Source organism: Brachyistius frenatus, unplaced genomic scaffold, assembly GCF_029030835.1.
Source record: "Brachyistius frenatus isolate BFR_SWC_R1_liver_20210118 unplaced genomic scaffold, ASM2903083v1 Contig_72, whole genome shotgun sequence".
Classification (NCBI taxonomy): domain Eukaryota; kingdom Metazoa; phylum Chordata; class Actinopteri; family Embiotocidae; genus Brachyistius; species Brachyistius frenatus.
The window spans coordinates 1469136-1481739 of NW_027210671.1; the positions used below are offsets into that span (position 1 = coordinate 1469136).

Sequence of the window (12604 nt, forward strand, 5' to 3'; positions counted from 1 at the left end):
ATCTTCTTTCAGAAGTTTCCCTTCAATCACACCATCATGAGGACACATTATGCTCCCAAAGCTTAAGAACATGCAGACATGACCACATTTGACAGGAAATAAGAGAGGGACAGACAACAGGACTTCCCCTTCACTTTAGGGGTAACCCAAATTTGTTTGGCCAAATGTCAGCTATGACAGAACAATAGATTTTGCTCATATTAAACAGTGTGAAGTACTTCCACAGTAATAAAACACTTGCTGGAGTGCTGCATTAGTATTTGGTGTCATAATTTTTTGTCCCTCAGGCAGGTTGGTGAGTAAGTGCAACAGAATCTACCATGACATCCCTCTTGACCACACTGCTGACATGAAATTCATACGAAACTTGTTCGGTTATTTGAACAGAAATAGTCTGTTTCAGTTCCTTAAAAGCCTAAAGAGCAGTGTTTGTGTCTGCTGTCGAGACTTTAAATGTCAGGGTTCAAAAAGGTGCAGTAATTTGCAAATATTCACATCTAATAATCAATTATCTCAGTCAGACAAACTGATATAATTATAGAAGACAGATTATGTCAAACAGGTGCTCTATGAGTTGTCACTGCTGGTTTCTACTGTCTGTAGTTCCTTTCTAACACCGAACTTACAATTGAATTTTGTTCAGTTATAAATTTAATCAAGCAATTTATGTTTGAATACTGTATTTTCAGTTAGTTTTGCTGAAGTTAAGTTCTTATATAACAGTTTCACTTTCACTGTAGTTAAATATTTCTATAGTGATTGTATTTTAAGTCTCCAAATGATTGTGAACAAAGCTTGTTTTGTATGCTGTCTGCATTTACATCAGCTTCAGAGTTGATTTAAAAATGAAAAGCTAAGTAGCTACAAGGACAAGCAACACCAGTCTTAAATGGAAGATAAACTTATATTTGACACAGAACTCTGACAGACCATTTTGGGTTGATACTGTTGACTTCAAATTCAGTATTAAAATGAGAATTGGGCGTTTTCTTTTCATCTGAATACACTAGAGAATATTTAAGGTTTGTAGTTACATTATAATTAAGCACTGTGAATCCAGACCAGGGCGTTAAGAGGGGAGCTACATACATCATCTACTGTCCCATGCCTATTAAGAGGAACAGCACTAGCCTGTTTGATCCTTACAACTCTATTGTATGTAACAGCACTCAATGCCTTTTGTTTTTCAGCCTTTGGTATTCTGGAGTGGACATGTTTCCAATAAAACCCACACTGCTGCTGTCTACAAAAGCCTTCCAATGTCTTACACATATTACATTGTGCTGGGCTGTGAGGTCTGTCAGATGCTTTGGAGAACACATCAGTGCAGCTGTGATCAGGTCCAGTGTAGACATACACCTTAAATGTGCTGCTTTTAATGGACAGCCAAGAGTGTTTTATTTTATTTTTTTATATTCCTGTTAGTAATGATTACCATTTGCTCATTATTGTTCAAATTGAAAGAACCAGGAGCATGAGTTTGAATTTATTAAAGTGAACATGATATTCTTTTAGAAGTGAGAAAGAGCTGGTGGAGCATATAAAAGAAGAGAAATTTAAATGTAATTTTTATTACATGAATAATTCCACTGATACATTTTTGATGTGTGGGCATCACAATACAGGAGAGGCAGTGTGAGAAAGAGGAGGGTTTACACATTCCACTGAATTAAATAATTTCACTTGTACCGCAGAACAAGTAAGACAAAAGGTTAACGGTTGCCATAAAAAAGTAGATTTGATGTGTTTTAGCCTACTGTCACGGTTAGAGTTAAAAAGCAACTTTTGTTTGTAGCCACAGAGCAACGACAGATGAACAAAAGATTGCTGCGCCAAAGTACGATGAGTCAGAGGAGCTCGGAAATGTTTGCAGGCGCTTGTTAGTTTGCCTCGTCCTTTGAAGCCTCATCGAAGTTTTCAACAAGATCTGAAAATGGAAACAGAAACCATTTTTTATTATTAAATATGAATATGAACTTAAAATATCAGCACTCTGACTCTAACAATAAACTCTTTGATGTTTTACATTCTTTAACACTTGGTTAGACTCAGAAGTGTTCCGAATATTTTGTCAACCCAATTCATTTCAATGGCACGGACAAAATATTAGGAACACTTCTATTTTGCAGTCTCCAAAATGACCATTACAATAAATCAAAACCTCTCTAAATCAGATCAATAAACAACTGAACATTATAATCATTAAGAAGGGAGGATCAGTTGTATGAACTTTATTCTACATCTAACAGTGGCTTTAATGTCATGGCTGATCGTTGTATGATCCATGTAATTGGGTCCAGAACAGACTGACCCAAAATGTTTGTGTCTAATTAATGGAAAGACCTACGTAAGCCTTTTCTGGGTTGTTATTATTAATAATAATAATATGGTGATATTAATGCTACAGTATAATACAGACTTGATTTGTTTTAAGAGAAGATGTGTAAATATGCTCACCTGGAACCTCATCATCATCTTCTTCAGCAGCAACCATCGGTGCTTTGTTCTCTCCGGCTGTGAAGAAGACAGCAAACTATTGAAAAACAGCACACAAAATGACTGATAGAAACATACGGGTGAAGATAAAAGTGTTGTGGGTACCTGGTTTTGGCAGGGTTTCTGCTAATCTCCGGAGGCTGGTAAGACTGTCAGCTCCCAGCTGGTTTAGGATTCCTGGTAGCATCTCTGTGAGCTGTTTGTTCTCAGCGTGCCCTGTGATTGTGAAGGTGTTGGCAGCCAAGGAGGCCTGAACCTTTGGGTTGTTGAAGTGGATCACTGTGCCCTGGTTTGTGAACATATTCACCTGAAGTGACACACAAAAGGAATTTGAAGGAAAGATAGAAAGAACAGGGTGAGGTTAGTGTCAAAGAAGATGATGCAACAGCCCTGCTCCTGCCACACACCGTTTTCAACATTGGATTGATTTAAAACACTCACTCTTACAGTTCTTCTTACCTCTTACTATTATGTTATTTCTGATGATGCTGGCTTCCAATCAATGATACAACACTGTGCTAACAAGCAAACTGCACATACCATCCATGCCCTTTTATATCTGAAGTAAAGGTTTGGACATATTGCGGTTATCCTTTTATTTACCAGGATAATAAACTGAAACATCATAACATATTTTTTCCCTACCATCTTTACTTTACTTGTTGATTAATGAACCCGGTTTCTTTAAAATACAGTAATGAAAAGGCTTCATTCGACGATACTGGTTTTTTCCCAGTCGCGTCTTGGTTGAAACTGGCCTCTTACATAAAGCTATATTTAATAATCTATTAATAATTGGACAAACCCAACCTTAAAACATTAGTGTCATGAAGACTATTTGTTTCTCTACTTGTTTCTGTACAGCACAGAGAGAATTTGATGCACCTCCTCAATGCCAGAGATATTGTTGACTCCCAGTTTCTTCAGGGAAAACTGCAGCTTCTTATCATCTGCTGTAGCTGTTCTGTGCACCACCTTCTTCTTTCGGCGGGCCGACCCCTACAGAGCAAAATGAATAGTGACGTCGTCATCATATATGAACCTGTAATCCATCGACAACACTCGGTGTTCTTCAACTCACCTTGCCGCCGATGCGGACCTGCGCCTGCAGTTTGGCAAGCTTCTCCTGGTTCATTATCGACTCCTTCATCTGACTAAAAAAAACAACAACATGATTCAGAAAAGAAAAAAAACAAAACTAACTCTTACTAGACACAGAACAAGAAAACATCAATAGAAAATGGTGGTACTAAGTAAAACTGATTGATCTTCACACTGTTTTTTTCTAACCATTCTCATATGTTCAAGAAATATGCAAAATAGGAATAGTTTCACTTTCATGACTGACAAATTTATAAAACTTCAATGTGTGATTCCAACAGTTCACGGGAAAAAAAAAAAAAAACGGTTTCTAAGTGACAAAAATAAAATGACCAAAAATCCCCCTCATCGGTTTGCAGTTTGACGCAAGATTAAAAAAAAAAAAAAAAAACTAAAAAAACACCAATGCACAGCTGTGTGGGATCCACAAATAGCTGCACACTCCTGAAGTCTCGAGGTCTGCATAAATCAGACCGGAGGTGGCGAGTTGAACTTAAAGAGGACAGGTTGGGGCTCCACACCTTCTCCGGAGCGAACAGGAACCAGTCAAGACGCCGACTCGACGTTCACCAACCTGTCCACCTTTTTTACCAAGAACAACATTTGACCTGACGTGGGCTCGTGATTGATCTTCGCGCCTCCCGAGACGAGGAAGGACGTTTCGACCCGATTCTCTCAACCTGATGACAACTGAACTTCGAGCTAGTTAGCAAACCAGGCTACACAGCTAGCCCGAGGCCTCCTCCTCCTCCTCCTCCTCCTCCTCCTTCTCCTCCTCACAAACTGCTGCCGGCGTTCAAAAACAGCGGATGTTTTCATCGCGTTTGAACGCGTTCATTATTTGTGTTGAACTATATGAGTGTGAGGCTGATAAATATGCCAGAGAGACGTGAACTGACCTGGGAGTGTGTAAACACGCGGGTCACAGTCGATAGAGCCGCGGAGAAAGGAGGGAAGTCCGGAAGTGACGTCTTCAGATGGCGGCTCTGACGGATGTCCGCAGATATTTTAAAAATACGTCTCAATGTGACTTCAATTTCTAGTATTTCTGAATGTTACGTTGCAGAGACTACTCCCAACTAGTCTATATTTGTGTAATACAATTTTTCTTAACGCTCACAATAGCGGTTAAAAATATACTATTTAAGACAAAACGCAATTTATATTAATACGGAATATTTTTTAAAGAGAAAATAAATAGATGTATTTATTAAAATGTATTCTTAGAATTAGTACACCCTCTTGTAGTGTTATTTGAAAAAAAAAAAAAAAATGAAAACAGCTTTCAAATTGTGTATCCTTTCAGTGAACAATAAAGGTATGTCTTTCAAAACGGAAGTAGTTGCGCTCAGTCATGGCGTCCTCCTGTGCAGCGAGGAGCAACGTGATCGCACGTTAAAATGAGAAACTTTTGGTTCGGTTGGACAAACAATATCGGGATCGTCTAATTTCAGCAAGTCGTTCGTAAAGAATAAGTTTGCGCTCCTGGATCTTTTAGTGAGAAGGTAAGAATCATCGGAGCGCAGTTTAGTGGACAATGCCGGCCGGCTAAAGTTGTGATGTACTGAGCACGTTGGGTCACTTTCTGTCTCTTAAGCGGCTTTTGTTTTCAAACTAGTAACGTTACATCTGTTTTCAATTATAAGGACAAGATTAATCACAGACACTTTTATTTTATTGAACTCTCTGTGCAGAATCTAAAGCTTCTAACTAGTGAGCTCGTTAGATTGGCCTTCGGGAAAGTTTAACGTGAACTCTGATACCAAAGTCGGTAACTTCTGCTTAATGTTATTCCACCCTCCCAATATATAGCCTAACATATTTCTAATGTTTGGAAACAGAAATGCAAAGTAAATATCTGTGTTTAATCGGACAGTTGCCATATCTCCATGTGGAAATATTCATGATTTTCCAATCTGCGTCTTCCCAGATCGACTATCCTGTAATCAGCGCAGAAATGGCTTCATTTAAACCCACAAAAGTCCAGGCCTATCCAAAACTCGGAGAGAAAGTCACATGGGACACACTGTACTGGAAAAACTACAAGGTATGTCTCTCTGCTGTATTCTGTTAATGTTACTGTGAACCGAAATGTCCTGCACCATGCTCGAGATCAGGGTAATGCATCTTTAATTTTGTTTCTGCATCCCCAACAATGCCCCATTTATTCCTTCTGGCAGGCTCCAGTCCAGATAAAAGAATTCGGAGCGGTCACCAACATCGACTTCTCCCCTGTGGCACCACACAATTTTGCAGTGACAGCATTCACACGAGTACGTTGGCTTTGCTTGTATGAATCCAGATCAGATGTGTTCACTCAGTTTCATCCATGTTCACTTTGTAAACAATTATGGTTCCTGTCAGTTCAGTCCTTGATGAGTGATCACATATTAAGGGTGCAACATTTGTTTGACATTTCCTCTCATTCTTGTTTCTCTACAGGTCCACATTTACGGTCCATTCTCCCAGGAGCCCGTCAAGACATTCACACGGTTCAAGGACACTGCTTACTCTGGCAGGTTCAGGTCCGACGGTCAGCTGCTCGTGGCGGGATGTGAGGACTCAGTCGTCCGGCTGTTTGACGTCGGCGGCAAGGTGGCACTCAGGATGTTCAAAGGGCACACAAAGTAAGTATCATGTACGCCATTATCCAATTGTGTTTGAGTTGTTGTGACCCAGACTGAATTATTTCTGAGCTGTTGTCTTGTTCTCAGTGGCAGTGTCTTTTGGAGCTGCTGTGTAGTCAACGACTTGTTGAATGATGATTACTTGAGTGATCCATCGACTGAATTTCCTGATGATCTCAAGAGTTCTGACAACCTGTAAACCGTCTTATGGACTTATAGATGTCTGGTCATGAATGTCTTGGTGTGACTTTTGTCTCTTCTTTTTTTTTTTTAATCTTTTTTTTCAGGGCTGTACATGTAACAGACTTCACCTCGGACCGTTACCAGATCCTCACAGGGTCAGACGACTACACCTGTCGACTTTGGGACATCCCAAATGCGACTGAGCTCAACACCTATCAGGAGCACACGGATTACGTTCGCTGTGGTGTCACCAGCAAACTCAACAGAGATATATTCATTACTGGTGAGATGGAAGCCCGTTTTGTTAAGTGGTGTGGAGAAATGTTAAAGGGATGTCGTCAAGTTACCTTTTTGCTCATTTAGCATTGATGTTTGGTGTGTCTCAGTGCGATCATGTATATATTTTTACACTTTTTGTCGCAGTTATATTAAACTAATTTAACAGGCGCGATCAAAATCCACCAACATTTGTCTTTTGACTGTGCAGTATAATTTCTGCACTGTATGCTACAATAATTCTCCATAATCTTAACAAAAACAATAATCACAAAAGTCTAATTTAAGGACAGGAAGTAACTTGTGTAAGTAGAATAAATGATATACAAAATGACTAACAGCAGAAAAAACTTAACCATCACAGTGATCCTTTTAATTATTGAATCAAGTGCTACATCAGATTGAAGGATGAAACATTGCTCTCTTTTTTGTGTCCCTAAAAACTGATTTTTATTCTCCCAGGATCATATGACCACACATTGAAACTGTTCGATGCCAGAGTGGATAAGTGTGTGATGACCATGGAACATGGCCAGCCGGTGGAAAGTCTCCTTCTGTATCCCTCTGAGGGACTCCTCGTCTCCGCAGGTAGGCAGCAGTGTAATCCGCATGTTCACACAGCATATCCAGAAACTGGGCCAACTTGTAGTAAGATATAAGATAACACTTTAATAATTCCCATGCCCAGAAATTTGGGTGTTAGGTTAGGTTAGGTTAGGTTAGGTTAGGTTAGGTTAGGTTAGGTAAGGTAGTTACTTTATTAATCCCCGAGGGGAATTTTTTTTTCGCTACAGCAGCATACAGAAGCAATAAGATAATAGAAAAGCAATAAAATTGCAGTAAATAGCAGTATAAAATATAAAATGCACAGTATATACAGTACAGTATATATCTATATATATTATATACAACAGTGTGTTGCAGCAAAAATAAGTTCAGGGGGTGGTTTGGCCTTTATCAGCCTAACAGGTTGTTGTGTTGGACGGAATCCATCATCATCGGCCATGACAAACAAGGAAGACAACAGCGTTTAGGTCTTTTTTTTATGCTTCATTGAGAGTTCAATCAGGACAAAGCTTAAATTGTTTTTCTTACGCTATTGCCCTCTGAAATACACAGGTTATTTGTTGTATTTACTCATGTTCATCCAGGACAAATAAGAAATTGTAATCCACCTTTCATTTTCTATCACTCTCTTCAGGGGGGCGCCATGTCAAAGTGTGGGACCTGCTAAAAGGAGGCCAACCCCTGGTGTCACTGAAGAACCATCACAAAACTGTCACCTGTTTGTCTCTCAGCAGCAACGGACAGAGACTGCTATCAGCTTCCCTGGACAGGTGAGGGGACATTTGTAGATACAGCATGAGAAGGGAGTGAAAAGTTCTGATAAAGTTCATGTTGTGCACGAATGGAGCAAAGCACCGTAATGTGCACGGAGCAGGGGGAAGTAATAACTTCTGTGAGAAAATATTCTAAGTTAATAAACATCAGCACCTGAGTTACACATGCGTTTGTGACCACTGATGCGTCCACATTTGCGATTTCACCATGGATCTAAAAATTGAGCAGAGAGTGCACTTTGTTCTGTGTAACATTTTTCTGGAACAGAAAGAAATCTCGGGTAAACCAATCTGGCAAATATGGCCGGTGTGGACTGATCATTCTATCGTGTGCGAGAAACTGGTTTGTTTTCTCTCAGATGGCTCAGAATGTCATAGTCAAACTAAGTGTTGAACCTGGGAGACGAATTTACAGTTCTCAAACCGGTGACTGTCAAAGAAACACAACTTAGTTGTGCTCCTGACCTAATGCGTCGTCTTTGGTCCTGGGCAGTGATGTTCTGTCGCTCTTGAAGCACTATGTCCGTCATGATAGCTGAATATGTTTTTGATGAATTGTAGTGTGTACTCGGGGCGCTCAGACAAAAGAGAGTGAAACTGCTCTCATTGGACCACCCTGTACAGGCTGAATGAATTGCATCTGATCTAATGCAGAGCCTCTGTTTGTCTTTCAGGCATGTGAAGGTGTACAACACAACCAACTACAAAGTGGTCCACAACTTTGACTACGCCGCCTCTATCCTCAGTCTGGCTTTGGCTGTAAGAAACATTTTATTATTTGTTTTCCCCATTTCAGAAAGGATTCAAAGTGTGGTTGTGGGAAGCAGTTTATTTGTCTGACTGCAGGATGGAACTAAAATTGCCTGCGTCTCTGAGGTGTACCCTCAGAGTGAGCTGTGATCTGAGAGAGATCAGCTCTGAGAATGCAAAGTGATAGAATCAGTTTTCTGCAGCGGCCAGCATAAATATCTGCCAGTGATTTAAATCAAAAGATGATCTCCTCCTGGTGTAGGCTTTCCAGAGCACAGAGTGCAAAGTCAGACAAGGTTTTATTTTAACTTCAGCCTTTCAGTTCTTGTAGATTTTCCCTTTCAATCACCACCAAAATCTTTGATTTGTTAGAATCATGCATGCTATAACAATAAAAAAAAAGAATATTTTATACCATATTGATGCATCAGTTATAGCAGAGTAAAGGTTGTTTTTTTTTTCCCTCCTGCTCCTAAAAAGTTTTGTAAAATCCTGACGGTAAAACTATGAATATGTCTTTCTCTGCAGCCAGATGACGAGTCCATTGTCGTGGGTATGACCAACAGTGTTCTGAGCATCAAACACAAAAAAAGCCCTGAAGAGTTAAAGGAAACAGGCGTCCAACAGAGGCGGCGACCATCCTATCGTGTTTTTGTGAAAGGGAAGAACTACGTCCCTAAACAGGTACGTTTACCTCTAGTAACATGTAGATGTGATTATTCTCCAGGAGATGCATTGAATGAATGTTAGAAAAGACTGACAGTGGTTTAAGCTGTTCATTTCTGCACACAAGGGTTATCAGACTGTTTCCTTTCTCACTGTTGTTCATTTATTTATTGTTTTTTCCATCTTGTTCCAGGATGATTATCTTGTTAGTAAGCCAGTCAAACAACATTTGGCCAAATATGACAAGCAGCTCAAGAAGTTTAATGTGTCCAAGGCTTTGGATACGGCTCTGGAGGTAACACGTCTCGTGCATTTCTAGCATTAGCAACAAGATTAAATCAGTCGGTGTTATTTACTTGAACTTCCTCCTGGTTTCTGTGTTGTACGCATTAACAAATGCTACTCTGTTGTTACTGAGTTGTACAATGTGGAACGGCACAAACAAACATTTCTAAAAGCCAGTGGCACAGTTTTAGTTTTATTTGTGTATATTAAGTATAATTAATTTTATTTATAGGCATGGACAAGACTGCGAAAGCCAGAGATCACAGTGGCCGTTATAAAGGAGCTGGATCGAAGAGGAACGCTGAAGAACGCGCTGGCAGGAAGAGATGAACAAGGGCTCTCTCAGCTACTCAACTTCCTCATAGGGTAAGATGCAGAGAAGACTTCATCAGTCAGGTGCTGACATACACCGATGAGCCAGAACATTGTGATCCCTCAGATGAAGTTAATAACTCATAACAGCAGCACATTACTAAGGTCTGGGATATGTTAGTAATTTCGGCTCTCCGAGTCAATGGGTTGGACAATTGTGCAACAGTTGATAGTGTAACCTGTGCAGTGCTCCAAAGCCCATGAAAGACTGTTGTACACCATTGAATAACATAGCTAGAATCTTTAATGACTTTGACCACGATCTTGCGCTCGTGTTTACGGCGAGAGGAGAAACCCAAGAAAAATGTTTGCACTTGGGCCAATCACAACGGTCTGGTGATGTTGCAGATGGTGGGCAGTAATTTGTTTTAAAAGCTATGTATTTTCAAATAATTTTAGACTATTATCCTCACAATATTTCATTTTAAATGGCATAAATATAATAATCACCAAACACTTTGTAAAACAAAGCTCATAGTGAGGTCATAGTGGCTAAGGTGCTGTAAAAAAAACCCACTCATGCAGCACTTCAGTGTTATAATGGTAGGAAAAACCCTGCAACTACGTCATGCGGTTGAATGTGGGAGGAATGGGGTGGTGTAAAGACCTAAATGACTTTCTCCCAAAAAAAACGGCCAAATGGTTTTCTGAGAAAATGACAAGTCTAGTCGAGAGTTACCGGTCAGCAGTGGTGAGCATTTACCTACTGTGGTCTGAGGACGGACAAACAACAGCAGGATGTTGGGGCATGTGCCAAAATAATTCTGACTTACAAGCTTTGCTGCTATTCTCTCTGTGCCAGATACCACAGTGCACATTAAGATGTCTTGTGGAGTCCACAACCTGTTTAGGTGGCACATGAAGGACCAACAGCTTATTATGCTTATTATGGGGAAAAAAGTGCAAAACTGATGTGCTCAGTGCGTCTTTGATTGTGTATTTGTGGATGCTATGAATCAGACTTTACTTTGGATTCAAGTTTTGTCTACTACATCGACCAGGTTTTTAATTTTCTTTATTCTGGGGCTTGTATGCAATCTACCAATCATGGCTCAACATGTAATGTGTTGGCACTTGCTGTGACAAAACATTTTGTTTTGGCTCATTTTATTGTCATTTGATGCTTTCAATTTATTTGCAGTTGTACATCAACTCATTAAGAAATATTTTGCCACAAAAAACGTTTTTTGTTTCTTCTCCAGGAACTTGGTGGACGCCAGGTTTGCTCCGGTCCTCGTAACAGCGGCCGACATGATACTGGACATTTACCAGTCAGTAATCGGCCAGTCAGCAGTCGTGGACCGACAGCTGCTGCGACTGCAGGAGCTGCTGGAGAGAGAGATCGACTACCAGAAGGACCTCCTGGAGGTGCTGGGCATGTTGGACACAATGTTTGCCACCTCCCTCCCGAGAAAGGAGGTGCCCTGCGCTGGCATCAGCAGGTCTAATGGCCTGGCTCAGGGAGAGGCAGGTACCTCAAGACCGCAGCAGGTCACCTGAGACTTGCAGGGGAAGGAAACTGCTTTAGACTGGGTTAGAGTGCCTTTACAACTCTGAAAACCTCGTTTTGAAACATCGGATGCAAATTTCCCGACATGAAGGCTACATGTCATTGACTTCAAACAGAAACATTTTGCTACATGTTTTAAAAGACTGACAGAGCCACGGTGTCACTCTGGTCTTTTAACTCGGTGTGACTGACAACACAGTAGGCAAGGAAGAGAACATGCATTTACTGTATGAAAAATCTCTGAATGTGTGGATGTGAAGCAAGGCAATGCTTGTAAGTCTCGTAATTACACTTTCAATTGTAAATGTGTGAGTATATGCGTGTTTGAATGAGTTCACTGTGTACGTCTGCTTTGTGTTTTCATATGAGGCATTGTTAAATGTTTTATAAGCAGGAAAAAAATAAATCTTTGTCATATTGAAACTGACCGATCATAACTGTTCAAATAGCTTGAAAATCAGTGCAACTCACTGGTGGTGGAAGAAGCATTCAGATCCTGGACTCAAGGAGAACTACTAATACAGCAAAAATATTAAAAATACTCTTATTTAATGGTGAAAATCCTACTGCAGTCATAAGTACTAGCAGCAAAATTAAGTTAAAGTATTAAAGTAAAAGTCCTGGTTGGGTCCCTTTGACTGGTATTATATATGACATCTTTAGATTGTTAATAGTGAAGCATAAGTGTATAAACAGAGTTACTGTTATAGCTGCTGCAGGTGGCGCTAGTTTGAACTACTTGTCTGCAGGGACAGCAGATAAATGAGTTGTCAGATGATTACTGGGAGAGGAAAGAAGAAAAAAATAAAATTTGTTTTCAATTGTTTTTAAAAAAAAATATTTTTGGTGAGATATCAGATGATTTGAACTTTAAAAAAAAAAAAAAAAAATCCTTAGAGAAGTGTAGAGGAACAAAAAAATAAAAATAAATCACTGGTGGAGCTTATCTCAACTCTGACATCTGTAATGGGACCCTAATACACCCGGCTTTTTATAAG

At 39.9% G+C, this 12604-nt stretch overlaps 2 protein-coding genes across 2 annotated transcripts; one reads left to right on the forward strand and one right to left on the reverse strand.

Annotated features, from left to right (window-relative positions):
- Positions 1-1555: 1555 nt before the first annotated feature.
- LOC138626297 (transcription factor BTF3-like) lies at positions 1556-4599 on the reverse strand. Its single transcript, XM_069707850.1, has 6 exons — positions 4497-4599; positions 3578-3650; positions 3382-3495; positions 2602-2803; positions 2458-2514; positions 1556-1927 (listed from the first exon to the last, which is right to left on the reverse strand). Exons 2-6 carry the CDS (start codon positions 3644-3646, stop codon positions 1881-1883), a joined length of 489 nt encoding a protein of 162 aa, XP_069563951.1. The 5' UTR covers positions 3647-3650; positions 4497-4599; the 3' UTR covers positions 1556-1880.
- A 357-nt stretch (positions 4600-4956) lies between these two features.
- utp15 (UTP15 small subunit processome component) lies at positions 4957-12391 on the forward strand. Its single transcript, XM_069707851.1, has 12 exons — positions 4957-5102; positions 5528-5644; positions 5778-5870; positions 6040-6224; positions 6512-6690; positions 7146-7271; positions 7885-8020; positions 8698-8782; positions 9302-9457; positions 9633-9734; positions 9957-10090; positions 11299-12391. The coding sequence occupies exons 2-12, from the start codon at positions 5555-5557 to the stop codon at positions 11594-11596; spliced, it is 1584 nt and encodes a 527-aa protein (XP_069563952.1). The 5' UTR covers positions 4957-5102; positions 5528-5554; the 3' UTR covers positions 11597-12391.
- Positions 12392-12604: the final 213 nt, after the last annotated feature.